Source organism: Mustela erminea, chromosome 7 (genome assembly GCF_009829155.1).
Source record: "Mustela erminea isolate mMusErm1 chromosome 7, mMusErm1.Pri, whole genome shotgun sequence".
Classification (NCBI taxonomy): Eukaryota; Metazoa; Chordata; class Mammalia; order Carnivora; family Mustelidae; genus Mustela; species Mustela erminea.
The window spans coordinates 66107575-66134718 of record NC_045620.1 but is presented as its reverse complement, the minus strand read 5'-3'; the positions used below and the strand labels follow the sequence as shown (position 1 = coordinate 66134718).

The following is a 27144-nucleotide window of genomic DNA, read 5'->3' as shown; positions in this document are numbered from 1 at the left end:
ATTTTCCTGAAAATTGTCCAGCTACAGTAATTGTGGACTATTTCTCCGTTCAGTTCTACATCCGATGGAGAGCTCTCCACAGACAGGAGGGTACTATGGGAGAGAGGATAGAACATTTGCGTGAAACTGGGAGAAACATTTTATCTCTTTAAATTTACTCTGGAACGCAGAGACAAAATGGAAATCACTACGTCTCCCAGCAGGCCTAGTGGAGCTCAGGACAAATGCAAATAAGGGAGGCCAGGCATTAGGCCACGCCCCTTTCCTGGGTTGGCAAGGCAACTGATACCCAAGCCAGCCAATCGGTGATATGCTCACCTGCGGGGGCGGGGGCTCGAGGAGAACCAATGGGACCCGGGGCAGATGGTTCCCTGGGCTAATGGCTTGGCCTACGGGGCGGGCTTTTAATGAAGGGACGGCGGTGGGAAAGATGGCGGCCACTCTAGGACCCTCTGGGTGGTGGCAGCGGTGGCGGCAGCGTTTGTCGGCTCGGAATTGGTCCAGGATGTTGCTCCTTCTTCTTTTGATGGGGTCTGGGCAGGGACCACGGCAAGTCGGGGCGGGTCAAACGTTCGAGTACTTGAAACGGGAGCACTCGCTGTCGAAGCCCTACCAGGGTGAGGCGCCCGGGGCGAGGTGGTCGTGCACGGGGAGGGCTTCGGGATCTGAGCTCAGCGGTAGTGACCGGGGGTGGCTAAAGGCTCGTGGCCCCAAGGAAATTGCCGGCGGGGGGAGGGCACACGGGGACTCCCGCAGCGTTTGGGAGCCTTGGGTCCAAAGGGCAAGGGTCAGCTCTCCCCGCCCCCCGTTTTGGAAGTTTCCAGCAGGTCGAAGCCGGGCTCGGATGCCGCTAGCGCTAGGCCTGGACAAAGGGGAGGTCGGAGTTGGACAGCAGTAATGTAGGAGGGGGTAGAACTGCAAATGGTGGGTAGTGACTGAAGGCCACTAGCAAAGAGCCGGTCTCTCGATGGAGCTGTGGATGTGCTAGAAATGAAACAGGAGGCAGAGCCGGGATAGAACTTGGCCGGACTGAGGAGGAGGAAATTCTGTTGCCGGTTAAAACACCTGCTCTCCAGTCCAGGAGCCCTGTTGATAAAAGACGCTAGTTAGCTTTGCTCTGTTTAGGGTTCTTAGGCTCTTAGACACAGCTTTATCGACCAGAAAATTTATGTAGTTAGCTACAGAGAGGACCAAATAAATGCAGGTGGCTTAACTCACACAAGTCTGTTTCCCCACTGGAGTGTGGGACAGCAGACAAATCACTGAAAGTGCAAGAGTGTATATACATAGCTGCTAAGGGTGATCATTTATTCACTCAGCAGATGCCTTGAGTGCCTCATCTGTGCTGTCTCTGGTAGCACAATGGACTATTACAGACACAGTTCTCACTTGGCAAGAGGCATGAAGCCTGAGGTACTGGGAGAAGTACCTTCACCCTTGCATTGTTTACAGAAAGGATGTGATTAAGCCCTAGAGGCCTGAGAGTAGAGCTCTTTTTGGTAGAACTGGGGAGTTGTGGGTTTTTTTTTTTTCTCTTCTTTTATGGTGCTAAAATTTACATATAAAATGGGAGGAATGGATCTAAGCTGTGGTTATTGAGGCAGGAATAAAGTGCTAGCTCTGATGTGCTCTGGGGTGTTCACCTGAGAAGGCCTTTGTGAAAGGAAGCCGTGGAGATGTTAAGGATTTGAGATTTATGAAAGACAAGGTAGGAGATCAAGTGTCACGAAAGGGAGAAGATGACGACGACTCCAGTTTTAGGAGGGATCCATGATGATTTCAGAGTGGGTTGGTGTTGAAGAGTGTGAACTGATCTACTTCCTCCCTGTAGGTGTGGGCACGGGCAGTTCCTCACTGTGGAATCTGATGGGCAACGCCATGGTGATGACCCAGTATATCCGCCTTACCCCAGATATGCAAAGTAAACAGGGTGCCCTGTGGAACCGGGTGGTAAGAATCTTTTTCCCTCCGGGCATCTGGGTGGCTCAGTGGGTTAAAGCCTCTGCCTTCGGCTCGGGTCATGATCCCAGGACCCTGGGATCGAGGCCCGCATCGGGCTCTCTGCTCGGCTGGGAGCCTGCTTCCTCCTCTCTCTCTGCCTGCTTCTCTGCCTACTTGTGATCTCTGTCTGTTAAATAAATAAATAAAAATCTTTAAAAAAAAAAAAAAAAAAGAATCTTTCTCCCTCCTGTGTTGGTGGTCCAGAAAGCCTGAAAAAGATAAGCAGTGGCATATTGACTTAATTTTACTGTTTATCCCCAGTGCTCTGTCTTCTGTGGATGTCATGGATTTTCATTTCATAGAATATGATGACCTTCACAGTGCAATCAGATATGTAGAGACATGCTCTCAGTTGTTCCAGTTATAGCAAATAATCCATTTTGATTGTGTTTTCTGAAAAGTCTTTTTTTTTTTAAAGATTTTACTTATTTGATAGAGAACGAGAGAGCATAAGTGGGGGATCGACAGTGGGAGAGGGAGAAGCAAGCTCTCTGCTGAGCAGGGAGCCCAGTGAGGGACTTGATCTGAGAACCCTGGGATCACGACCTGAGCTGAAGGCAGATGCTTAACCAACTGAGCCACCCAGGCTCTGTGTTTTCTGAAATGTCTTAATTCCTGATTGACCTGATACTGTTACTTCTTGGAGGTTAACAACTTAATTCACATTTAATTACTTCGTAAAGTAGATGACTGCTCTTTTAAATTTAACCTAAACTTCATCCCAGTATCTGCCCTTGTTATTTCACTTTGAAGTGTCTAATTTTAAATTTTATTTTCATGTGAAAGCCACTTTGAGCCCCTTGGTCATTTTATTTGTCCTTCTCTGGACCTTTTCTAGCTACCTTGTCTTCCTTGAGGTATGGCGGCAAGAAGTGAATGCAGTATTCCTGGTGTGGCTGCACTGTGATTTTGTACAAGTGTAAGACGATGCTTTCTTTTTGGTTTCTAGGGCTCTTTCTAAATCTTTTACAACCACTTTACTTTTGGGAATGACCTTGGCATTCTTTAATACTTTTTCTTGGGTTCTCATAAGCTAAGAACTTACTTTTTCATGATTTTTGATTTACAACTTTTCATGGTCATTGATAAGTGAACCTCAGCAAAGAGAACAGTTTCTTTTCCCTGTTCATTTTATGTGACAGAGAATTCTAACAGAACAGAGGGATAAGAGAAGTTTCTACTTGAGCTATTTGCACAAGCTGGCCTCTTAACCCAGATTGTAGTGTTGAACTCATTCTTGGACAGAGTACAGGGCGGTGTGTTCTGGTAGAAGAGACTAAGGGCTGGCAGTTGACAGACTTGGGTTCCAGATCTCGCCGTATTACACACCCACTGTGAGCCCTCCGCTGTTACTTAATTCTCTCATTGCTCCCTTTCTCCGTCTGCCAGATGTGCTTTGTAATACCTTCTCCGTGCCCAGAGTTATTGTGAGAATAAGACAATAGACATGAAAAACTTTGGAAAGTTAAAATGGTTACAGAAATGTGTGTTACATTATGCGTCTGTTATAAGCTTCATTGATGGAGATCTCTGGTAACTAAATGATTATGTCCAGGGCTAGATACTTTGCTGCTGACTTGCTAGCTGCCCCTACATAACTCTTTTAGCATCAGTTCTAGTTTAGGATCTAGTTATCCTGCCCATCTTCAGATTGTCTGATGCTGTATTTTTGTTGTTGTTGTTGTTGTTATCTATCAGAATAAGCTTTGGAGCTGTTTCTGAGTTATTTGAATAGGATGTATTTGTTTGAACAGTGGTTCTCAAATTGGCTGTCCAGGTGAGTTGATACCTGTGGTTACTTGGATTTTTTAAAAGCTCCCAAGTGAATCTAATGTACAGCGAAGTCTCAGAAGCTCTGTGAGGTATAGCCCTGAGCAAAGGCATATGGCACTATGGTAGAGGAGGCCAAGGATAAGTGGCAGGCACCTCTTGGCTCAGTGTGAACCTCTCCAACCCTGGTCTCATCCCAGGGGGAATAATACCTACCCTCTGGCTCTGGGGCAGCTTCTTGCCACTGAATTTCACTCTTGTCCTGAAATCTAAGTGAAACAGCAGAAAGAGAACCCAGAACAACAACGCAGGGACTGGGCTCTTCAAGGTAGGGTAAGCTATCAGATATTGTGGGTTTTTTTGATGAATTCAGAAGTAACTTCATCCTTTTCATTTGACTGTGTGCTCCTGATACTAACACTTTTGGAAGATTTCCCAGAAATTAAAAATGAGAACTAAAAATGATCTAGCAATATCTTGCTCAAGAGCCAGAACAATCTGTATAAAGATTCTGGGTGAATCCTGTTGGCCTATCTGCTCCTCATTCCCTTCTTTGTTCGTAGTGACTGTTAATCAGGAGCCTGTATAAGCCAGATAGCTACTCTGCTCTCTCCTTGAAAAAGTGTTCAGCTCTTTAGAGCACTTAACCATCCACTTATCTCCTTCTCCATTTTTCCAAGCCTTTGATACACAGTAAAGAAAAAAACCCCCAAAGAACAAAACACAGGAGTCTTTTTAGTACCCACCTCCTTAACGTTTTTCCATCAGAAGCTGTCCCTGGGGTGGGGATGGTGGTGTTCTCCTTTGGTACATTTATGCTTCTTGGCCATGGGCATGAGGTTTTAGGGAACTGTAACTGTAATTTACCCCCTCTTGGGGAATTCTAGCTTGCCCCTCAGCTTGACATAGGGCCACGTCTAGCTAATTAGAGTTGTTTACATGTCTTCTAATTATTCCTGGAAACCTTTGCATAATGACTTAGCCTTTTTTTTTTTTTAATTAAAAAAAATTCTTTTGTAATGAATGAGACTTTGACCTTTCTTGAAATCCACAGTTTTTAGCATCTGTCAGAGGAGTGATCTGAAGTTGCAGATAGCCACCTGTACTCTGAAGGCTGAGATGCTTTGCTCTGCCGCCTTAGCAATCTCTTGTCTTTTCCAACTTTGGAGTACTGTCCTGTTCCTATGGGAGATACTGAAGATAATTGGGAGGCTTATTCACTTTTCATAGTAAATACCATATGCAGTTGGACGGCCTAACCTGTTTGATTTTATGACGCAAACACTTAGTAAGTCATAGATTTCAGTTTCAACCCGTTGCCTCATGTTGCCTGAACTTAGGTTTTCCAAGTCTCTAGACCACTCTGAGGGCTTGAGGGCTTTCACATTTCGTGCCCTTCATTGATTGCGGTGTCTTTTTCACTCTAGCCATGCTTCCTGAGAGACTGGGAGTTGCAGGTGCACTTCAAAATCCACGGACAAGGGAAGAAGAATCTGCATGGGGATGGCTTGGCAATCTGGTACACGAAGGATCGGATGCAGCCAGGTATTGGGAGCCTGGGTGCTCTTGTGTGGGGTGTGACAGGTCTACTTTCTCATGTGCCCTCTCTTTGAGAAGCATATGTCTTCCCCTCCCCGCCCCACCAGTGCCAGCAGTTTTCCCACTCCCTTGATGTCTGCGGATGAAGACCAGCCTATCCAGTCTCTAGAATGGGGTCTGAGTCCCAATAGAGCAGCAGAACTTGACTCATCCTGGGGCGAGATTGTGCTAATTAGTCCCTTCTGGTTTCCCTTGGAGGCCACATGGCCATTTGGGTTGGTGAAAGCCCTGGCTTTCCCAAACACAGGTGACTGGGTGAGCTGACTTCTTCGTAGCATGCGTAGTGAATGGTCTCAGAACTCCATGAGTTAGGAGTTGCATGGGAGCCGTTGCTCCAAGGATGTGGCAAACTCAACCTGATTTGACCTGATCTCTTTTTTGCAACAAGAAGCGGAACTTGGGAATTCAGCTCTCTCTCAGGGGCATAGTTGTCACCAAGCGTTCGTGAAGCAGAATTCTTTAGGGGCGCCTTAGCAACTGGTGTGGACCAGGGAGCAGCTGTAGTGCTAAATAGTGTTGCAGTGGCCTTCTCTCTTCCCCCTGCCTTCAGTAACAAACAGCTACCGACTTTACTGGGTGCTTGGTACAGGCCCTGCACTTTTCCGGATGCTTTTACATATGTTTTCTCATCTTAAAGAGAGGCCTGGGAGTCACTTGAATTTTACTTTTTCGTCCATCATAGTGATATGTTTTTCCTTTATCAACTCTTGGCTTTATTTCATTGTTCATCATCTGTTCTCTCTCTCTAGGGCCTGTGTTTGGAAACATGGACAAATTTGTGGGGCTGGGAGTATTTGTAGACACGTACCCCAATGAGGAGAAGCAGCAAGAGGTAATGGCAAGTGTTAGAGCTTAGGTCAGCTGCACTGATATCACATTTCTTTGCCTCAGGAACATTGACGAGGGAACAGGGGCTAGAAAGTGAGGGTTTTCATTCTATTTTTTTCATCTGTTGAACTTGAAAAGTTAATATCCTTGTCAGAGTGTTCTAGAGAGAACGGTTTATGGTGCACAGTCCTTTGGGAATGGCTGTTGTGATTGGGGCCTTTTTCTTTAGTGTTCACAGTGTTCTTTTGTGCACATTAGGTAGCTGCTGGAATCGAGCATGCTTGGCCAGTTGGTGATTTGGCTCCTAGGCCCTGCACCAGAGCAAGCTGAATTTATATAACTCAGCTCCCCTGACTTAATAGATCACTGCTGTGCTCTCTTCTGTAGCTTGCTCACTCTTTCGAGTCTCCTTTTCTTCTTCCTGTTTTTAGACCCGAACAGCAATTCTGTTGTTCTGGAGGAAACGTTTTGTTCCAGTCCCGTTTCTGGCTGTTGGCAGAAGCCTCTTGCTTTTTGTTGGCTGACCCTAGGGTTCTTTAGTACTTTCTTATACTGCCAACAGGTTTATATTCTTTGCCTGATGGCTATGACATTAGATGGTGGGAAAGCGATTATGACAGGTTGTTGATGGATATCCTGTAGCTAAATAATAGCAAGAAAGGCAGTATTGAGGATAGAGACAGAACTCACTTTATTTTTTTTCCTTAAAGTTTTTTATGAAAGTTTTTAATGAAAAACCGAAGGCTCGTTAAAAGAAATGGGAAGAGGGCGCCTGGGTGGCTCAGTGGGTTAAGCCGCTGCCTTCGGCTCGGGTCATGATCTCAGGGTCCTGGGATCGAGTCCCGCATCGGGCTCTCTGCTCAGCGGGGAGCCTGCTTCCTCCTCTCTCTCTCTGCCTGCCTCTCTGCCTACTTGTGATCTCTGTCTGTCAAATAAATAAATAAAATCTTTAAAAAAAAAAAAAAAAAAAAAAAAAAAAAAAAAAAAAGAAATGGGAAGAATACCTGATCATATGTGCAACACCCAGATTCAGCAGATTCAACAGTTTCAGCATTGCACACGGGGTTCACTGTAAGCAGTGGAAATAGAGACCCAAGTTAGGAAAATGACTTTTTGTTGTGAGGCCGTTCACAGTAGCATCTCCGTGTTGCCTATGTTCCTCCTCACTCCACCATACAGCAGGAGCTTAATAGTTGCGGGACTTAGTGAGAAGACGAGCAGGATCCTTGCACTCAGGAGCACTGAGGTGTGAGGATGTTCCTGGGGGAAATGTGGGGTGCTGTAGAAGACACAAGAGGTGTGTCGAACCGGGAGCGGGACAGTGTGGTGGTGGTGGGGAAGACTTCCTCCAGGAAGTGACATTTACACTGATGTCTGCAGAATTAGGATCCAGTGTGCCGTGCAGAGGGAAAGCATGTGTTAAGGTGATAAAATGAGAGAAGAGATCAGAGAGAGATGATGCTAGAAAGAAAAACAAAGCCCCAGTCTTGCCATGTTGCTCAATTTTAGCCGCCACCATTCCTGTGCCATTCTTTACTGTTGCCTCTTGGGCAAGTTGACTGGCCCCTGAGATTGAGCAGTGTCTGCTTGGGTGGGTGGTGGTTTGGCTGTTTGGACCAGTGCCAGAGCCATCCGGAATGTACGTGACTCATCCTCACTGTGCGCACTGGGGCCAGATTCTGGAGTGAAGTGTTCCTGGTAAGGAGTCTGGGCTTTATCCTGAGCGGGTAAGTGTTACAAAGGATTTTAATGAGGAGACTGTCATGACTAGGTTTACGGTCATGCTGAGGAAATAGGGGTAGTTAGAGATGCATCTGAGTAAGGATATGGGCTTTAGGGCTTGACTAGATTTCTAAATGTGGCTCTCTGCTTCTTCCAGAAATAAAGTGTGGAGATTCTCTTAGCTTCCATTTCACCATCGGATAATAGTAGTTCTCATTTGGCAGATGTGATGGGCTTATTTTGTAAGAAGACTTGTTAATCAATAAAATTAGTTTTGGTTAGTAAAGATTGGCACTTTTTCTGGCTATTCAGGTTCTCACTCCCAGCTATACATTGAGATTGCCTGGAGTGCTTTTAAAAATACTGACGTCCAGGGGACCTGGGTGGCTCAGTTAATTAAGCATCCGACTCTTGATTTTGATTCAGATCATGATATCAGGGTCATGGGATCGAGCTCTGCATTGGGCTCAGTGTGGGGTCTGCAGGAGATTCCCTTCCCTGTTTCCCCCACTGCTTACCTGTGCTTGTGTAGAGTCTGTCTCCCTAAAATAAATAAAATATTTTATTTTATTTTATTTTTTTAAAAGATTTTATTTATTTATTTGACAGACAGAGATCACAATCAGGCAGCAAGGCAGGCAGAGAGAGAGAGGAGGAAGCAGGCTCCCTGCTGAGCAGAGAGCCCGACATGGGGCTTGATCCCAGGACCCCGGGACCAAGACCCGAGCCGAAGGCAGAGGCTTTAACCCACTGAGCCACCCAGGTGCCCCATCAAATAAATAAAATATTGAAAAAAGTGAAATAAAATAAAAAAATAAAAATATGGATGTCCAGGCCCCAGGCTCAGAGTATAATTCTCTTTGTCTTAGGTGCAGCGTAGGCAGCCTTTCTTTTTCAAAGTGCTCTGAGTGAGTCACATGTGTAGTCAGGATTGGGAACCCCTGGACCAATATGAGGTCCTTTTTTCCGTATTAGTTGTTTACCTGTTAAACACATGTGTTTATTAAAATGACATTTAAGAAAACTAATCAAAGTGGTTTTTGTTTATTTGGTGGCTCTTATGTGCCAGGTACTTTACTGTCTTAATCCTCATCAAAACTCCTTAGAGTTAGTATTATTTTTCCCCATTTATGAATGAGTACAGAAGCTTAGAGAAATGTCTTGTTCAAGGTAACAGCCAGTATAAATGGAGTCAGATTTTGAACATACCAGATACCAGAGGCTGTGCTTTTTTTTTTTTTACTCTTTAAAGGTTTTATTTATTTGACAGAGAGACAGTGAGAGAGGGAACACCAGCAGGTGGAGTGGGAGAGGGCGAAGCAGGCTTCTGGTTGAGCAGGGAGCCCAGTGTGGGGCTTGATCCTGGACTCTGGGATCATGACCTGAACCAAAGGCAGACGCTTAATGCCTGAGCCACCCAGGTGCCCCAGAGGCTGTGGTTTTAATTATGTTGCTCTACTCCCTCCCATTCATTGTTCTGCCAGGTTGATTTCCTTGAGAATGGAGATACTTTTTTTTTTTCTTTTTAAAGATTTTATTTATTTATTTGTCAGACAGAGATCACAAGTAGGCAGAGAGGCAGGCAGAGAGAGAGAGAGGAAGAAGCAGGTGCCCTGCTGAGCAGAGAGCTCGACGCGGGGCTCTATCCCAGGACCCTGGGACCACGACCTGAGCCGAAGGCAGAAGCTTCAACCCACTGAGCCACCCAGGCGCCCCAAGAGAATGGAGATACTTATTATTCACATATCATCTCCTATGTAATTTTAGTTCTTAGAGCTTATATTCAGTGCAACAACTTGGAACTATTTTAGAGGGTAAAATCGAGTGTGTTTTGTTGGCGGCATGGTTTACTTTGATAGCCTACATAAAGGTGCCAGGCCTTGTTTCCAACACTCATACATGTTATTTACTTGTAACTACTCTTTGGGGGTAGATATTACTGTTATCTTTACATTATGGGTAAGAAACTGAAGTAAAGAAAGGTTAAAAAAATTTGTCCGTGGGGACCTAGGTGGCTTGGTCAGTTAAGTGGCTGCCTTTGGCTCAAGTCATGATCTCAGGGCCCTGGGATGGAGTCCCACATCAGGCTCCCTACTCAGTGGGGAGTCTGCATCTCCCTCTCCCTCTGCCTGCTGCTCCTTCTGTGTCAAATAAATCTTTAAAAATAAAATTTTGTCAGTGACACAGAGAGGGTTTGCTTCCAGCCTACAATCTCATTATTTTGCTTTATTATTTTTAAGTACATCAGAAGAGGGTGACAAATACGGTACCTTTTGAAAACTTGCAAATGTCACATAGAGGATGTGTGGGACGAGAACAGGAGCTGGCGGGAGGGAGTGTGGAACAATTCACCAAATCCCTCAAGGTGGTGGTAAAAATGTTTCTCTGGTTTCTTGTTTCCTTGTCACCAGGGCACATGACCTTGTTGCTCAGCTTACTTGCAGCCACATTGGTTCATGAGGAAATACAGGGAAAATATTAGCAACCAGTAATGCATCTGAGAACAGGAGTTCAGTTTAGGCTTGGCTCTCTGAAATCAGGACAGATTGGTAAACATAACATGTTTATGTTCATGATATCAGGATCGTGGGATCGAGCCCTGCATTTGGGCTGTTAAACATATCTGTTAAACATAACGTAAACATGTTATGTTTAACAGATATGTTTGACATGGTAACCTCAATTTCCCTGTCAGCAATAAAGAAATTGTAGTTTAGGTGAGTGAGTCAAGAGTTGAACTATTTTGGGAGTGCAGGGTATTGCCTGTGCCATAGTAAGATTGCCAGATCAGAAGTGGTTGTTAAAAATGATAGTGGGGGGACACCTGGGTGGCTCAGTTGGTTAGGCCACTGCCTTTGGCTCAGGTCATTATCCCAGGGTCCTGGGATCAAGTCCTGCATTGGGCTCCTTGCTCGGTGGGGAGCCTGCTTCTCTCGCTGCCTCTGCCTGCCTCTCTGCCTGCTTGTGTGTACTCTCTCTTCTCTATCTCTGGCAAATAAATAAAATCTTAAAAAAAAAACGATAATGGAAATAATAGGAAATCTGGATAGATCTGTAACAGGAAGAGATTGAATTAGTAATAAAAAATGACTCACAATGAAAAGCCTGGGTCCAGATGGCTTCACTGTTTTCTGTCAAACAAAGAAAGTAGAGTTAATACCAGTTCTTCTAAAAAATTCTTAACAAAAAAATAAGAGAGGACATTAACCAGCTTATTCTTTGAGGCCAGTATTATTCTGATGCCAACACCACACGAAGACATCACAAGAAAAGAAAGCTACAGACCAATATCTCTTATAAATATAGATGTAAAAGTCATCAACAAAATACTAACAAACCAAATCCAGCAACATAAAAAGGGTTAAATACACAACCATGTGTATTTATCCTAGGAATTCAATTTGCTTTTTTTTTTTAAAGATTTTATTCATGTATTTGACAGAAAGAGAGCACATGCAGGCAGAATGGCAGGCAGAGGGAGAGGAAGAAGCAGCTTCCCACTAAGCAAGGAGCCTGACACGGGGCTTGATCCCAGGACTCTGGAACCATGACCTGAGCGGAAGGCAGACACTTAACCAACTGAGCCACCCAATCACCCCTCAGGTTGCTATAAAAATCTGAAAATTAAAGAGTGCCTGGCTGGCACAGTTGGAAGAGCATGTGACTCTTAATCCCAGTGATCTGAATTTGAGCCCCACGTTGGTATAGAGATTACTTAAATAAAGACTTTTAAAATCTGAAAATTAACATGATAGACCATATTAATAGAATAAAGGACAGCATCTGACTCCCTCAGTCAGTAGAGGGTGTAACTCTTGATCTCAGGGTCATTTTAGTATATGTGCTGCCGAAGCGAGCACTTGATCTCAGGGTCATGATTTCAAATGCCATGTTGGGTGTGGAGCCTACTTAAAAAAAAATAGAATCAAGGACAAAAGCTATGTGATCATATCCATAGATGTAAAAAAAAAAAATACTTGAGAAGGGGCATCTGGGTGGCTCATGGGGGTTAAAGCCTCTGCCTTCAGCTCAGGTCATGATCCCAGGGTCCTGGGATCGAGCCCTGCATTGGGCTCTCTGCTCTGCAGGGAACCTGCTTCCTCCTCTCTCTGCCTGCCACTCTGCCTACTTGTGATCTTTGTCAAATAAATAAATAAAATCTTTAAAAAAAAAAAAAAACCTTGAGAAAATGTAGTATCTTTATGTTAATAAAAACATTCAACAAATTAGGAATAGAAGGGAACTTTTTCAACCTAATAAAGGGCATCTATGAAAACCCTCAGGTAATATCATACTTAACTGTGAAATACTGAATGCTTTCACTCTAAGATCAGGAATAAGATGGGGACATCCCTTCCTGTTACTTATTTTTTTTAAAAAAAAGACTTATTTATTAAGAGAAAAAAAGACTTGTTTATTTTAGAGAGAGAGAAAGAGAACAGGGGCATGAGTGGGAGGAGCAGAGGGAGAGGGCGAGAGAATCCCAAGCACCCTTTGAACTGAGTGCAGAGCCGGACTTAGAGCCTGATCCCAGGACCCTGAGAGAATGACCTGAGCTGAAACCAAGAGTCAGATGTTCAACCGACTGAGCCACCCAGGTGCCCCATTCTTGTTACTTACTTAGCATTGTACTGGAGGTTCTAGTCAGGGCAGTTGTGTAAGAAAAGAAAATAAACATCTGGATTGCAAAGGAAATGTAGAACTGTAGATGACATGATGTTGTATGTAGAAAATCTTAAAGAATTAGCAAGAATACTGCTAGAACTAATAAATGAATTCAGCAAAGTTGCAGGATACCAGATCAATATACAAAAATCAATTATACATCTGTATGCTGGCACTGGGCAGTCAGAAAATGAAGGTAAGAAAACAGTTCCAGCGACGCCTGGGTGACTCAGTTGTTTGAGTGCCTTCAGCTCAGGTCGTGATCCTAGGATCCTGGGATCAAGCCCCGAGTTGGGCTCCCTGCTCAGCGGGGAGTCTGTTCCTCCCTCTCCCTCTCTCCCTGGCTTGTGTGTGCACACATGCTCTCTCTCTCAAATAAATAAATAATCTTAAAAAAAATTCCACTTATACTATCATGAAGAATAAAATACTTGCAAATAATTAAAAATAAAAGTACACTCTGAAAACTATAAAATACTGTTGAAAGAAAGTTAAGTCCTAAGTAAATGGAAATATATCCTGTGTCATGAATCAGAAAACTTAGTATAGTTGATCCTTGAACAGTGGGAGGTGGTTAGGGGCACCGACAACCCCACCCCTAACACACTGTTGACAAGCCACACATAACTTTTTTTTTTTTTTTTAATTTTTATTTATTTGACAGAGATTACAAGTAGGCAGAGAGGCAGGCAGAGAGAGAGAGAGAAAGGGCGAAGCAGACTCCCTGCTGAGCAGAGAGCCCGATGCAGGGCTCGATCCCAGGACCCTGAGATCATGACCTGGGCTGAAGGCAGAGGCTTAACCCACTGAGCCACCCAGGTGCCCCCACACATAACTTTTGACTCTCCTGGAACTTAACTACTAATAGCCTACTGTTGACCAGACCAGATGCCTTACAGATAACATAAACAGTTGATTAACACATTTTTTATGTTATATGTATTGTATACTGTATTTTTTTTTAAAGATTTTATTTATTTATCTGACAGAGATCACAAGTAGGCAGAGAGGCAGGCAGAGAGAGAGGAGGAAGCAGGCTCCCCGCTGAGCAGAGAGCCCGACGCGGGGCTTGATCCCAGGACCCTGAGATCGTGACCCGAGCCAAAGGCAGAGGCTCAACCCACTGAGCCACCCAGGCGCCCCTGTATACTGTATTTTTACAATAAAATGGGCTAAAGAAAAGGAAATGTTATTAAAACCATAAGAGAAAATACATTTATAGTACTGTCTTTGTATTTAAAAAAAATTGACATGGAAGTGGACCTATGCAGTTCAAACCCATGTTGTCGAAGAACAGCTATATTGTTAAGATGATGATGCTTCCCACGTTGGTCTCTAGATTTGACACATTCCGTGTCTATCAGAAACCTAGCTGGCTTCTTCCTAGAAATTGACAAGGTGATCCGAAAATGCAAGAAATGGAAATGCAAGAGAACTAAAATAGCCAAAATAATACTGATAAAGAAGAGCAAAGTTGTAGGAGTCCTATTTCATTTCAAAACTTAGTACAAAGCTGCAGTAATAAAGACAGCGTGGTACTGGCATAAGGATAGACCTATAGATCAATGGAATAGAATTGAAAGTCCTAGAAGTAAGTCCTCATGTTTATGATCAGTTGATTTTTGATAAAGCTGTCAAGATAATTCAATGGGGAGAGAACCATTTTCTTTTTTTTCCTTTTTTTTTTTTTTTTAAATAGATTTTACTTATTTGACAGAGAGAGAGATCACAAGTAGGCAGAGAGGCAGGCAGAGAGGGGGGAGCAGGCTCCCTGCTGAGCAGAGAGCCTGACTCAGTGCTCCATCCCAGGACCGTGAGATCATGACCCGAGCCAAAGGCAGAGGCTTTAACCCACTGAGCCACCTGGGCTCCCGAAAGAACCATTTTCAACAAAAGGTGCTGACTCAACTGGATGTCTACATGCAGAGTAATGAAATTGTCCCCACCATACAAAAAATTTAACTTGAAATGAACTGGAAAACTAAGTGCAAAAGCTAAAACTACAACTCTCAGAAGAAAACATAGGGTTAATTCTTCATTACCTTGGATCAAGCAAAGGTTTTTAAGATACGACACCAAAAACAAAAGCCACACACAAACAGATGATTTGGGGAAAAAAAAATAGATTATACTGTTTTGTTTTTTTTTTTTTAAGATTTTATTTATTTATTTATTTGAGAGAGTGACAACATGAGCAGGGTGGAAGGGGAGAGGGAGAGGGAGAAGCAGGCTCCTTGCTGAGCAGGGAGCCTGATGTGGGGCTTGATCCCAGGACCATGGGATTATGATGCAAGCTGAAGGCAGATGCTTTTTTTTAAAAGTATTTATTTATTTGACACACAGAGATCACGAGTAGGCAGAGAGGCAGGCAGAAGCAGGCTCCCTGCTGAACAGGGATCATGAGATCATGACCTAAGCCAAAGGCTGAGGCTTAACCCACTGAGCCACCCATGTGCTCATTGAAAGCAGATGCTTAACTGACCAAGCCACCCAGGCACCCTTTCTTTTCTCCGTTTTTACTTTTTTTTTCCAGGGGCAGGCACCTGGGTGGCTCAGTCAATTAAGCATCTGATTCTGGATCTCAGCTCAGGTCTTGATGTCAGGGTCATGAGTTCAAGCCCCACATTTGCTCCACACTGGGCATGGAGTCTACGTTAAAAAAAAAAAAAAAAAAAAACCACCCCACAAAGCAACAACTTATGCTTTGGAGGATACCATCAAGAAAGTAAAAATAAACCCACAGAATGGGAGAAAATCAGTGAAAATTGTATATATGATAAGGGACTTGTTTTTATATATTCTAGATATAGTTCAATAGTAAAAAAGACAACTCATCTAAAAATGGCTGGGTCAGTTGGTGGAGCATGTGACACTTGATCTTGGGGTTGTGGGTTTGAGCCCCATGTTGGTTGTAAAGGTTACTTGGAAAATAGTTTTTATCCTAAAAAAAAACCCAAAAACCCAAAGGATCTGAATAAGTATTGCCCCAAAGAAGATACACAAAGGATGGAGAAACATGAAAAGATGTTCAGCATCATTAGCCAACAGGGCCATACAAATCAAAACCACAATGAGATGCTACTTAATACCCACTTGTGGCTATTTAGTCATAGCTTAAATAAAAAAGACAAATCCTAGCAAGTGTTGGTAAGGGTGTGGAGTAATTGGAACTCTCATACACTGCTGGTTGGGAATGTGAAATGGGCAGTTGTTTTGGAAAACGGTCAGTGCTTCAAATGTCTAAATACAGAGTTGATATCATCCATCAATTTCACTCCTAGGTGTATATACCTAAGAGAAATTGAAATCATGTCTATACAAAAAGTTGCATAAATGTTCATAAGCACTGTTTATAGCCACAAAATGGATATAACTCAATGTTCTATCAACTGATGAGTAAACAAAAAAATATACATATTAAAGATTTTAATTATTTATTTGAGAGAGAAAGTGTGTGTGCACACATGAGAAGGGGAGAGGGAGAGAGAATTTGAAGCAGACTACCTGCTGAGTGGGGAGCTCTATGCATGGCTTGATCTCATGACCTTGTGATCATGACCTAAGCTAAAATCAAGAGTTGGATGCTTCACCAACTGAGCCACACAGGTGCCCCTCTTTCCTGTCCTTTTTTTTTTTTTTTTTTGAATTTAAGATGTCTTTTTTTTTTTTGTTAGAGAGGCACACGCACACAAGCTAGAGGAGGAGCAGAGGGAGAGGGACAAGTAGACTACTGAGCACAGATCGCAGCATGGGCTCAGTCCCACAACCCTGAGATCACAACCTGAGCCGAAATGAAGAGTCAGTTGTTCAAGAGACTGAGCCACCCAGGCACCTCTTTCCTTTTTTAGAATCTGGAGCCATTCTCCAATATTTCTGTGTTTCAGGTTATATTAGAGACCTAGGGCTTTTGTTTTGTTTGTTTCTAACAGTGTATACTAATCACTTTTCCATAATGATTTGAGAACAGTGAAGCATGGAGATTGAGCCAGGGCTGAGGGGCCAGACTACTTGGCTTCCAATCCTGGTTTTACTGCTTAAACAAGCTTTCTTACCAGTGCAGTGGGGATACTGATATCACCACTTACGGTTGTGAGAAGTAAATGAATGGGTATGTGCACATTACTGACTACAGTGCCTGGCACAGCGTAAGTGCTCTGAAAATGCCCATTATTCTGATTCATACCACTAAATGCCATTCCCAGGGGATACTTTGCAGACATCTCGGCAGTAGCTTTTGTGGCTCTTTTCTTTCCCTCTCCTCTCCCACTCTCCTTTTCTTCATATCTAGGTTCTAGAGAGCAAACTTGGCCAGCTTACTCCACGGCACTATGCCTTGGGTTGGAAAAAATGACTCTAAGAAGAGTGGCTCCTAAATGCTGGTTCATGAACTCATATTGGTTGGTAACAAGTTTCACTGGTCTTTTTTTTTTTTTTAAGATCTTATTTATTTATTTATTTGACAAAGAGCTTGAGTAGGGAGCGGCAGGGAGAGGGAGAAGCAAGCTCCCTCATGAGCAGAGAGCCAGCGGTGGGACTTGATCCCAGGACCCCAGGATCATGATATGAGCCGAAGGTGGATGCTTAACTGACTGAGCCACCCAAGTGCCCCAGTTTCATTGGTCTTAACAATGGGAATAGTAGGGGTGCCTGGGTGGCTCAGTTGTTAAGTGTCTGCGTTCGGTTCAGGTCATGATTCCAGGGTCCTGAGACTGAGCCCCACATTGGTCTCCTGGCTCGGCGGGAAGCCTGCTTTTCCCTTTCCCACTCCGCCTGCTTGTATTCCCTCTTTCGATGTCTGTCTCTGTCAAATAAATAAATAAAATCTTAAAAAAAAAATAGAAATAGTAAAGTGAATTCATGAGTGCTAAATTGTTTATCATGAAATTCTGTTATTTTTTTGGTATTAAAATTTTATTTTAAAAATGTTTATTATAGATGATTGTTCTGTCATTATTGTAATTTAATGTTTATAGGTCAAAAAATGGCAAGCCCATTAATCTCCAACATATTTTTGGAGATTTTACCAGTCTGTGACAGCCAATGGTCCAGGAATTACTGCTCTAAAAGATGCGTATTTGCCTTGACACTCCTATATGCACAGCTGGGAGTAGTATTTGTATCTAGAATGAATGAACATTTATTGACTCCCAGACAGCTTACTAAAGGCCGTGTATCTCATTTCATCTTCATGATCAGCCCTGTGATCTAGCTCTGTATTACCCTCTCAGCTTACAGGGAGGAAATGGAATGTCTCGAGGAGCTACGGTAATCCACCCAAGGTTATACAGCTCTGAGCGTATAACTGTTGTTTAGGACCCAGTCTCCCTGATTACAGAGGCCGGTGGGCTCCTTTTTCTGTCTAGTTTACAGTTACTTGTATGCTTGGAATCTGTGGGATTTTAGCATAGGATCCGTAAGTCTGCAAGTTCACAGGTCTCCCTTTAGTCAAGATAGGCTAAGGGTACAATTACCACATAGAGGGCTTTTTTTTTTTTTTTAAAGTGGCTTTGTAGTAGAAAATTTGGAAACATTTCTTCATCCTACAGGCAATAATCATTTGGACGATAGGTAGGAGTGACTCTAATTTTTAGTGACTCTTAAATTAGGAATGAAACTACCACCTTGCCTGAGTCTGAGGGATTCTTCAGCCTTTGGTTCTGGCTATATATAGGCCGCTTTCCAAGGAAAGAAAATGAGCTGCTGTGTGAAATTAGTGGCTTCCCAAGGAACACTTAACTCCTGCCTGGGCATGGAAAATAAGAGGGCATTTAAAGACTTACTACTAGTGTGAGGTGAAAAGTTGAAGGCCAAGTCACAAGTTGCTGAAGTAGACAGATTCTGTCTTCAAAGTTGTGGGGTACTGTGTCTGGTGCGGTGGTTCTTAGATTTGGCCACATATTACAACTGTCTGTGGTGCTTTTTGAAAAATATATGGGAGCGCCTAGGTGGCTCAATGGATTAAGCCTCTACCTTTGGCTTGGGTCATAATCTCAGGGTCAAGCCCCGCATCAGGCTCTCTGCTCAGCTAGGAGCCTGCTTCTTCCTCCCTCTGTCTGCCTCTGTACCCACTTCTGATCTCTCTCTGTCTAATAAATAAATAAAATATTAAAAAAAAAAAAAAGAAAATAGATGATCCTATGCCCTGCCCCTCCCAGACCTATTGAATGAGACTGAGGGACCCACATGGGATTGCAGCTGGAAGGCTCTCCCAGAGGATGCTGGGGGCCAGTTTACCTCTGGCTGTCACTGGATAATCAGATGCCTCACCAGCCTTGGGAAGAGGAAGGCTCTGATGGCTTAAGAAGAGTTGTCCCAGGCACTTTCTTGAAAGATGCAATGTAAACTTCTGATCATGTGTGCTGGGGTTGATAAATGAGCTACCCAGCATTTTTAATCCCTTCTTTTCCCTGATTGTTCACTGAAGTTAGGAGCATTCTTTTCAGAAGCCCATTCCTGTATGTTGACAGCATACTATGAATTCCCTTGTTCTACACGATCGCTGTAGGAGAGGAGTATTGGGAATTGGATCATCTACTGACACATTCCGTACCCTTCTGTAGACCTGTGCATAGTCCACCAGTAGCATGGAAGCAGAGCAGTGGGGGTCTGCTCTGAGACTTGCCCTGTGCTCCTTCCTCCTGTGGCTTCTGAGGCCCAGTGTGATCTGGCTTGTATCTCAGCTCACACCCACCTCTCCCTCCCTGGCTGTGTGTCAGACACTGCTGTCTCCTCCTGTTCCTCGAAGAGGTCGATCTCATGCTTCTTATGCCCGCAGATCTTTTGGTGGCTCTCTCCAAAGATGAGGCCTCAGCTCCTCAGAGAGCTTGTTCCCTTAGCAGTTTATCATGTTGCCTGTTATATTCTCATCATAGCATTAGTACTCTCTGAAATGCTTTTTTGTGAGTTGTATTTCTTTAAGTAGCCCCTATACCTAAAGTAGGGCTCGAACTCATGACCCTGAGATCAGAAGTTGCTTGCTTTTCCAAGTGAACCAGCTGGGCACCTCTCTCTGAAGTAATTTTATTTATTTGTTGTCTCTTCCATTGTGATGTCAGCTCTATGAGCCCCCGGCATCTGGAACGGTGCCCAGTTCCTAATAGGTGCTCACTGATAGGAGGAGGAATGCTTCAGGCTCTACACCCTCACACATCCTTCCCATAGGGCAGGGCTGGGCTGAGCTTGTGTGGGTATCTCCTGTCGCTAGTAGCTTAGAACTGTAGCAGTTTTCTGGACCAAAGCTAAATATCCCTGAGCCTCTTGATTTTTCTAAATCTGCCATACTGCAGTGCTCACACGGAACTTTTTCCCTGTCCACATATTGTAGGTTAGAATGACAGCAGCTGTTTGGAAATATATGTCTATGAGGTTCAATTAGAGGGTAAATGATCCCTCTGGATTAGAGTTAACTCCATTGTCTCTCAAGTGGTAGGATTTATCCTTTGGGCAAGATCTTAGGCTAAGATCCTGGGCAGTAAACGGCATCTTGAATTTGGAAGAAATGGGCCCTCTTTGTCACTCCTTTGTCTCCCCTTGCTGCAGAAATACTGCCTGTACAGACAAAAACACATGGCCTGGCCTTCTCAGAGACATAAGCGAAGTGGGGCCTTCTTGGACAGTGGAATGCTGTGTGTTTTATGAAGTCTCTGAAAGCCTTAGAGAGGTTTTCCTAGTGGGCCCCTTTAAGAATTGGATAGTAACAGACCCTCTCCTCAGAAAACATACAAGCAATCTGTCCACATAGTTTTGCCTGTAATTTTGAGGGGTGTAAGGACTTGCTAAATGCCCTCTACAGATCCAGCAGTTCTGTTTGGGGATTTAGATCGGTTTGCTCATCCACCACGGCTGGGTCAAAGCTCTTCCATGGCTGTTTCTTTCTGACCTGGTCTCCTGTCTTCTGTGTCCTTTCATTTTTATAAAAACCTGCTGGACCCTCTCAGGCCCAGAAGAGGCGATATTCTCCAGGAGTCCAGGTACTCAGTCTTGACACGCCATGGCCATGCCTTACTCCCTCTGTGTCCATTCAGCATTTGCTCCTGTTCACACCCATGTGGCTGTTGTCTTGAGAGTCACCAGTCTCTGATTTTGACTGCATCTCCACCTTGCATGTTGACTATTGAGGACAATGAGGAAGTCACCAGAGAAGGGGCATGTGTCTGTTTCCTCTCCTTTCATCACCCTGCCTCCGCATTGCCTCAGCACTGGGCTGGTTCTTAAATGGTTAGCCCATCATTTCTGAGGATGAATTCGCTCCTCCAACTGTTGGAGAGACGGGGCCTCTGAAGTAGGTGGGAAGATTGGTAGCTTATGGGGAAGCTTGCAGTAGGAGAACTTGCCCAGGGTATTATGGGGAGAAGTTATGTGTAGGTGAAGCTTAAGTGGGCTGGAAGGTCTTTCGACTAAGAACAGTCCTTGTGGCTGGAGAACACCAGCCAGCAGCCTGGTTCTGGCAGTGCTGGTTCTGAGTCCTGATCCATTTAGCATCCATCATATGCTTACAGGATTTGAGGATTTGAAAGGAGCTATCTGGAATGGAAAGATTTCCCTGATCAAACAGGTATTTTCAGAGTACCTGCTCTGTGCAAAATGCTCACCTGAGAGGGTTGGGGGTGGGAGGTTGTGGGGGATGGAAGATGGGGACATACAAGTATAGTGATTTTTTTTCCTTCGAGGGGTTTACATGGCAAATGGGGGAGAAGGTATATATACATCAAAAGGGAACTACCGGTCCTGGGCCATGTATGTATGTGAGTGCCAAACAGTGATCTCTGGAAGGATTTGAGTCAGACTCCAGAGGGGCCATTTCAGGCCCACCTGGGTTGGTAGCAAGGGGGATTCCTGAAGGCAGGTGGAGAGTTCAGTTGCTTCCTGGGCCATAGCCTTTGATCATCTGAGTGTGCATTCTCAGGGGCCGCTAACGATGAGGTGGAGTGGTTGTCTGGTCTGCCGGAGGGGCTCAGCTTGTATGTGCAAAATTCCCATTGCTGTTTGTACAGGCATTCCTAAGTGTGCTTCCTTACTGTCCTCTGTTCTTCCTTCCTGCTTTCCCAGCGGGTCTTCCCCTATATCTCAGCCATGGTGAACAATGGCTCACTCAGCTACGATCATGAGCGGGATGGGCGGCCTACAGAGCTGGGGGGCTGTACGGCCATTGTCCGCAATCTGCACTATGACACCTTCCTTGTGATTCGCTATGTCAAGAGACATTTGACGGTGAGTCCTTGCTTTCTCGACCAGTTGGTGGTATGGGCTGCCTTGCACCTGCTTTCATAGCCCTGATGTATCTTTTCTTTTTATTCTAGATAATGATGGACATCGATGGCAAGCATGAGTGGAGGGACTGCATCGAGGTGCCCGGGGTCCGTCTGCCCCGGGGCTACTACTTTGGCACCTCCTCCATCACTGGGGATCTCTCGGGTACTGCCATGAGCACTCTTTATTTGTCCTGACCGAGGTCCTGTCTTGAGTGCCGGGCCTTAGTGAGGCTTCTGAGGGGAGAGCCAGACAGAGAGAGCTATGGGAAGTACCTGGACAGTGCTTCTCTTCTGGTGTTCTGGTACCCTTAAACACCCCTACCCCAGGCTAGTGCAGTTGGCTCTAGGAGACGGTTGGTGCTAATGGAAAGCAGGGTCTGCCTCTTCAGGCCTGCTCTTCCAGCCCGTGTTTGGAGTTCTGTGCTTCATGTCTGGTGCCCTTTCTGCAGTCTGGTTCCTTCCCATCCAGCTCCTGGTGTGCTGAGCTCCCCTTCTCTTAAGCTTTTCCTTGAACTCTCTGACTCTGTTGTCCCTCTTCTGACACCCCCAGCTTGGTGTTTGAATGTGTTGTATGTTCAGGGGCTTCTGTGTCCAGGCCATCCCCCACTCTAGCCCGCTGCACTCAGGCCTCCTGGGCATCTCAGCCAGACTGTTAGCACTGTTCTCATCCAAACTACTTCTCTTTCCTCGGCACGCGTGGTACTCTCTTCTCAGCCCTTGCTCTCTGTCCTCTCTTTAGCTGGCTTGACCAGTTACTCTGAAACTCCTACTTGATTTATGTGGCATTAACAGTACCTAGTTCTTTTACTTTTCTATCTCTGGATTTTCTTCCTACTTATTTCCAACTTGTAGCTGCCCCTTCCGTGTTTATTCTGTCCCTTGGCTTGAGCTTTAATCATAACCTCTTTGGAGAAGAGGTAAGGCACTGAACTTTTGGGCTTTTTGACTAGTATAATTCATTATGAATAAAGCTAGTATGAAATAGAATAATTTTTATCTGAAAAAGTCCTTTGCTCTAGATGTTCAGTGATACTGTTTACATTAGTAAGTCTCTGTTCTCTGGCTGTAGGATAGCCCTAAATACAAATTAGGTCTTTTTCTTAAGAAATCCAGTCTCGGGACGCCTGGATGGCTCAGTTGGTTAAGCAGCTGCCTTTGGCTCAGGTCATGATCCCGGCGTCCTGGGATCGAGTCCCACATCGGGCTCCTTGCTCCGCAGGGAGCCTGCTTCTCCCTCTGACTCTGCCTTCCACTCTGTCTGCCTGTGCTCGCTCTCGCTCTCTCTCTGACAAATAAATAAATAAAATCTTTAAAAAAAAAAAAAATCTAGTTTCTAGTGACCATGCTGGTAGCCATGAGCACCCCTAGCATTCAGCTTTGTGGTCTCTTAATACCAGTTCCTGCTAAAGGAAACAAGAGCTTCTTGGAGAAATGACTGATACCAGGTCTGAGGCAGGAAACGGGGAAGCTGGGAACTTTCCAGGAAAGCAAGGAAGATAAAAACTTCTAGGTTCATGTAAAAGAGCTCAAGAGCCAACTTGAGTGGGCTCCCACTGGAGGTAGATGGGTCATGTTGATCATCTATAAGATGTAAACAAGTTCAATCAATGAGATTATAACAACACTTTAAAAAGAGAAAAAGTGTACCTGGGTGGGTCAGTCAGTCAAGCGTCCGTCCTCCATTCAAGTCATGATCCCAGAGGTTCTGGGATGGAGCCCTGTGTTGGGCTCCCCGCTCAGTGGGGAGTCTACTTGTCCCTCTGCCCCTCCCAAACTCATGCACGTGCATGTGTGCATGCTCTCAAATAAATAAAATCTTAAAAAATAGAGGAAAAAAATGGGAGTCCCTAATTCCTTGATCCTTTCTCTAGTAATTATTAGTGAGATATTCAGGGTGATAGTTATAAGCAACTGTGGAGAATGTCATTGCCCAGATGGAAAGTGTGTGCCGTGCCAATAGCTATGCCCTGCTCAAGGCCTATTAATCAGCTGGCATGAGGCCCTTTCCTATCTTGCTTGGGCATATTGTCTGCACGGATGGGAAACTGTGGTGCTCTGTCTTCCCTCACTGTGTTCCAAGGTTTTACATACGAGGTGGGCTTTAATGCTTGCATTATATCTAAGTTTTTTAAAACTATATAGATAATGCATGCCTGTTGATAAAAACTTAAATCCTCAGTAATAGATTATTCTCTATTCCCCATCCTTATTTTTACATGAAAGGAAACAGAGGTTTCAGTTATTTTTTTCAGTCACTGCTAGCGGGGCACTTGGCTGGCTCAGTCGGCACAGCATCTGATTCTAGATTTTGGGGTCATGAGTTTGAGCCTCACGCAGGATGGAGAGATTACTTATGTTTCTAAAAAAAAAATCCAGGGTCACTGCTAATGAGCTGTAGCGTGAAACTCCCAAGATACCTCTTTTTGGGGTGGTTTGGGTCCTCCCTATGCTTTTTTCCTTTAGATAATCACGACGTCATCTCCCTGAAGTTGTTTGAACTGACGGTGGAGAGAACCCCAGAAGAGGAGAAGCTGCATCGAGATGTGTTCCTGCCCTCGGTGGACAACATGAAGCTGCCTGAGGGTGAGCGCAGGGGATCGGGGAAATGGCCCTGTGCTTAGAGAGGAGGTCCCTGTGCCTGGGAGGTCTGGGGTGACTTGCACCCACAGCTCGCTGGGCCGTTTCCTGTGTTCATGGAGCACGGGCTCCTGCCATTCTGCTGGTCTCCATGTTACAGATGAGTAGGGCTGCTCATTTTTTAAATTGAGGCCCCTGGAAAGGGAGCGTCTTTCTGCCCTCGGGCTCCCAGAAATGAGTGTCAGAAACTGGGGACTTGATATTCCCCCAACTGGGTGGCCTCCTGATTCTGACGTGCTTCCCTCTTGTTTCCTCAGTGACTGCCCCATTGCCCCCCCTGAGTGGCCTGGCCCTCTTCCTCATCGTCTTTTTCTCGCTGGTGTTTTCCGTATTTGCCATTGTCATTGGCATCATACTGTACAACAAATGGCAGGAACAGAGCCGGAAGCGTTTCTACTGAGCTATCCCACTACTGCCATGCCTGCGGCTGTCACCGTGAGCCAGCGCTGGCCTGAGTGTCGAGCCAGCTGGGTCTTCTCCAGTCTCCAGCAGCTGGTCAGGGACTCTGTTCTCTCACTGGAGCTTTGAATGCAGGGATACTGCATTGCCATGGTGATCCATGGGGACATTTAGCTGGTTCAGGAAGCCCACCTACCCTGGGGCAGCGCTGCTGTGATGTGCCTTTCCCTGCAGTCCTTCCACTTGGGAGCTAAAAGGGACAGAGAGAATATATACGGTTCTGATGCCAAAAATCACAGAAAAGAATTTCATAGCTCAGGCTGCCTTTTTGTTGGACTCAGAGGATCGTTGTGTTTCATTTTTAAATCTGCAGAGAACACAACACGGATAACTCCTCATACCTTCCAGGCATACATTTGTTGGTTTTCTTCTTTTCGTCCAAGCCTCCGTCCACCTGAGGAATTCTCCCTGGAAATCCGGATGGAAACTTCTTCCCTGTGTTGCCTTCTCCCTCCACTCATTGCTCTCTCCACATGCAGCCTGAGCTAGAAGAGACATCTGGATGCCTCTCTTTTGGAGCCTTGGGCTGCAGAACAGACTGTTGTTTCACTGACCCTCAGTAGGTGGCCACAGTGGAGGGCTCTTTGGCTCACTGCTCAAGCTGTTGTTCTTTAGCACGCATCTTGGTTCTGTTGGTTTGTGACCTTCCCAGTTGGTTCCTTTAGGCCCTCAGTCAGGTTTGGCCAGAAGTTGGGTATGCAAGTCGAGAGAAGCTTATACGACTTAATGGTTGTCGGGAGTAACTAGGAAACTGGCCAGTCCATGTTTCGATACCAGAAGCAGCATTTGCCATGTGATCTGGCCATTGGAGATGTTTCTGGACTCTGGAGCCTGATGAACTCCATGTTTGGTGTTTATATGACTCTTGAAATCCCACTTGGAGTGTTCAAAATGTAAAGAAGCTTCCTTTTTATAGCCTCGGCTTGGATACTCTCCAAAGAGGAAACTTGGCTTCTGTTTCTTAATGGTGGAGAAACAGTTGCTATTCTCCTATTGCAAATATAGGAGCAATGGACCCTTGTCCTCTGTGCCTGGAAGAGTTCATTGTCATTGAGCAACAGAGCCTGAGTGTCCTCCTCTGTGGGTCAAACCTTATTCCACTGCCTTATCTGACAAGGGGTCATGTGCTGCTCACCTGTCTGCCCTGTGATTAAAATGGCCAATAGGCCAGTCTCCCTGGAGGGCCTGGAGCTCTGAGATCTCCTAGCCCTGTACTTCTGTAGCCTAAGGGAAATTCTTAAAATGGCTGATGAAAACCAGACATGAGCTTCCAATTCAGTGTCTTTCCTTTTAGGGGTGGTTTGGGTGGGGGTAAGGTCTGGGCTTTCTTACTGAGCTCTAAGCCTGAGAACCCTCACCTTGCCTTCTCAGTTGGGAAAGAAGCCCTCAGCTCAGCCAGAAGGAAAGGAGGTCACGTTGGCTGTGTATGGGTTTCTGTCATGTTGGGCTTTCTTCTGTCCCTCCCATGTGCTTAAGTGAGCATCACAGGCTGTACTGCTCTCCTAAAGTGCCAGTAAAGTGGGATCCTCCCAAACCTTCCCCACAAAAGGGGACCTGGAGCTTGGCCTCAGCACCACTTAGAACTGACAAAGCAGAGGGCTGTTCTGTCTTTTTTTGAGGGCAGGGTGAGATTGGCTAGACCCCTGTGGTGGGACGACCTCGGAGGGCTCTTGAGATGACGCAGGCAGTGGTGCAGGAAGAAGGGGTCTCATCATGGGGGAGGGTATATGTGTGCGTGATGATTGAGTTGATGAGTTCTGTGCAATTCCAGCTCATGGGCTCCTTGTGGCTTTTGAAAGAGGATGGGGAAGACATGAAGTACAGTCCCCACCCAACCCGGGGCCAGCCTTTGAGAAATGTGTGATGCAAAGAAACTGCGCGTGGTAGGTCCTGCCATAGTGCTTGCTTTTTGTTCTTAGAAACAAGTATTTCCCATTGTGAATGGGACCAAATACTGTTTTGGGCCCTCGAATCCCAGGCGTGCCCTAGAGGAGGGAGAGGCTTTGTACATGCACAGTAAGGGTCAGAGCAGAGGCCTTGGCAAGTTGCTTACCCCCACGTGAGCCATTTCTCTCCACAGTCCCCCATTCCTTTGGTTTCCCTCTGATTTCAGAGCCTCTTAGAGAAGAAGAGACCCTGAGGACTAGAGGTGTTAGATAAAGATGATGTTGTTCCCTGTCCTTGTGAGTCTTGCTTTCGTAGTTTCTTCAAC

General features: G+C 45.1%; 1 protein-coding gene across 6 annotated transcripts; it reads left to right on the top strand.

The window, feature by feature from the left end:
• The first annotated feature begins 382 nt into the window (after positions 1-382).
• On the top strand, positions 383-27112 carry LMAN2L (lectin, mannose binding 2 like). Of its 6 annotated transcripts, none has more exons than XM_032351930.1 (9): positions 384-617; positions 1832-1950; positions 5199-5316; positions 6120-6202; positions 20523-20555; positions 21634-21795; positions 21885-21999; positions 24300-24419; positions 25246-27112. In XM_032351930.1, exons 1-9 carry the CDS (start codon positions 431-433, stop codon positions 25419-25421), a joined length of 1113 nt encoding a protein of 370 aa, XP_032207821.1. In that variant the 5' UTR covers positions 384-430; the 3' UTR covers positions 25422-27112. The 6 variants fall into 6 exon arrangements, with proteins under 6 accessions (XP_032207825.1, XP_032207821.1, XP_032207823.1 ...); XM_032351931.1 differs by having other exon boundaries at positions 385-617; positions 24731-25381; XM_032351934.1 differs by lacking the exon at positions 21634-21795 and having other exon boundaries at positions 383-617.
• Positions 27113-27144: the final 32 nt, after the last annotated feature.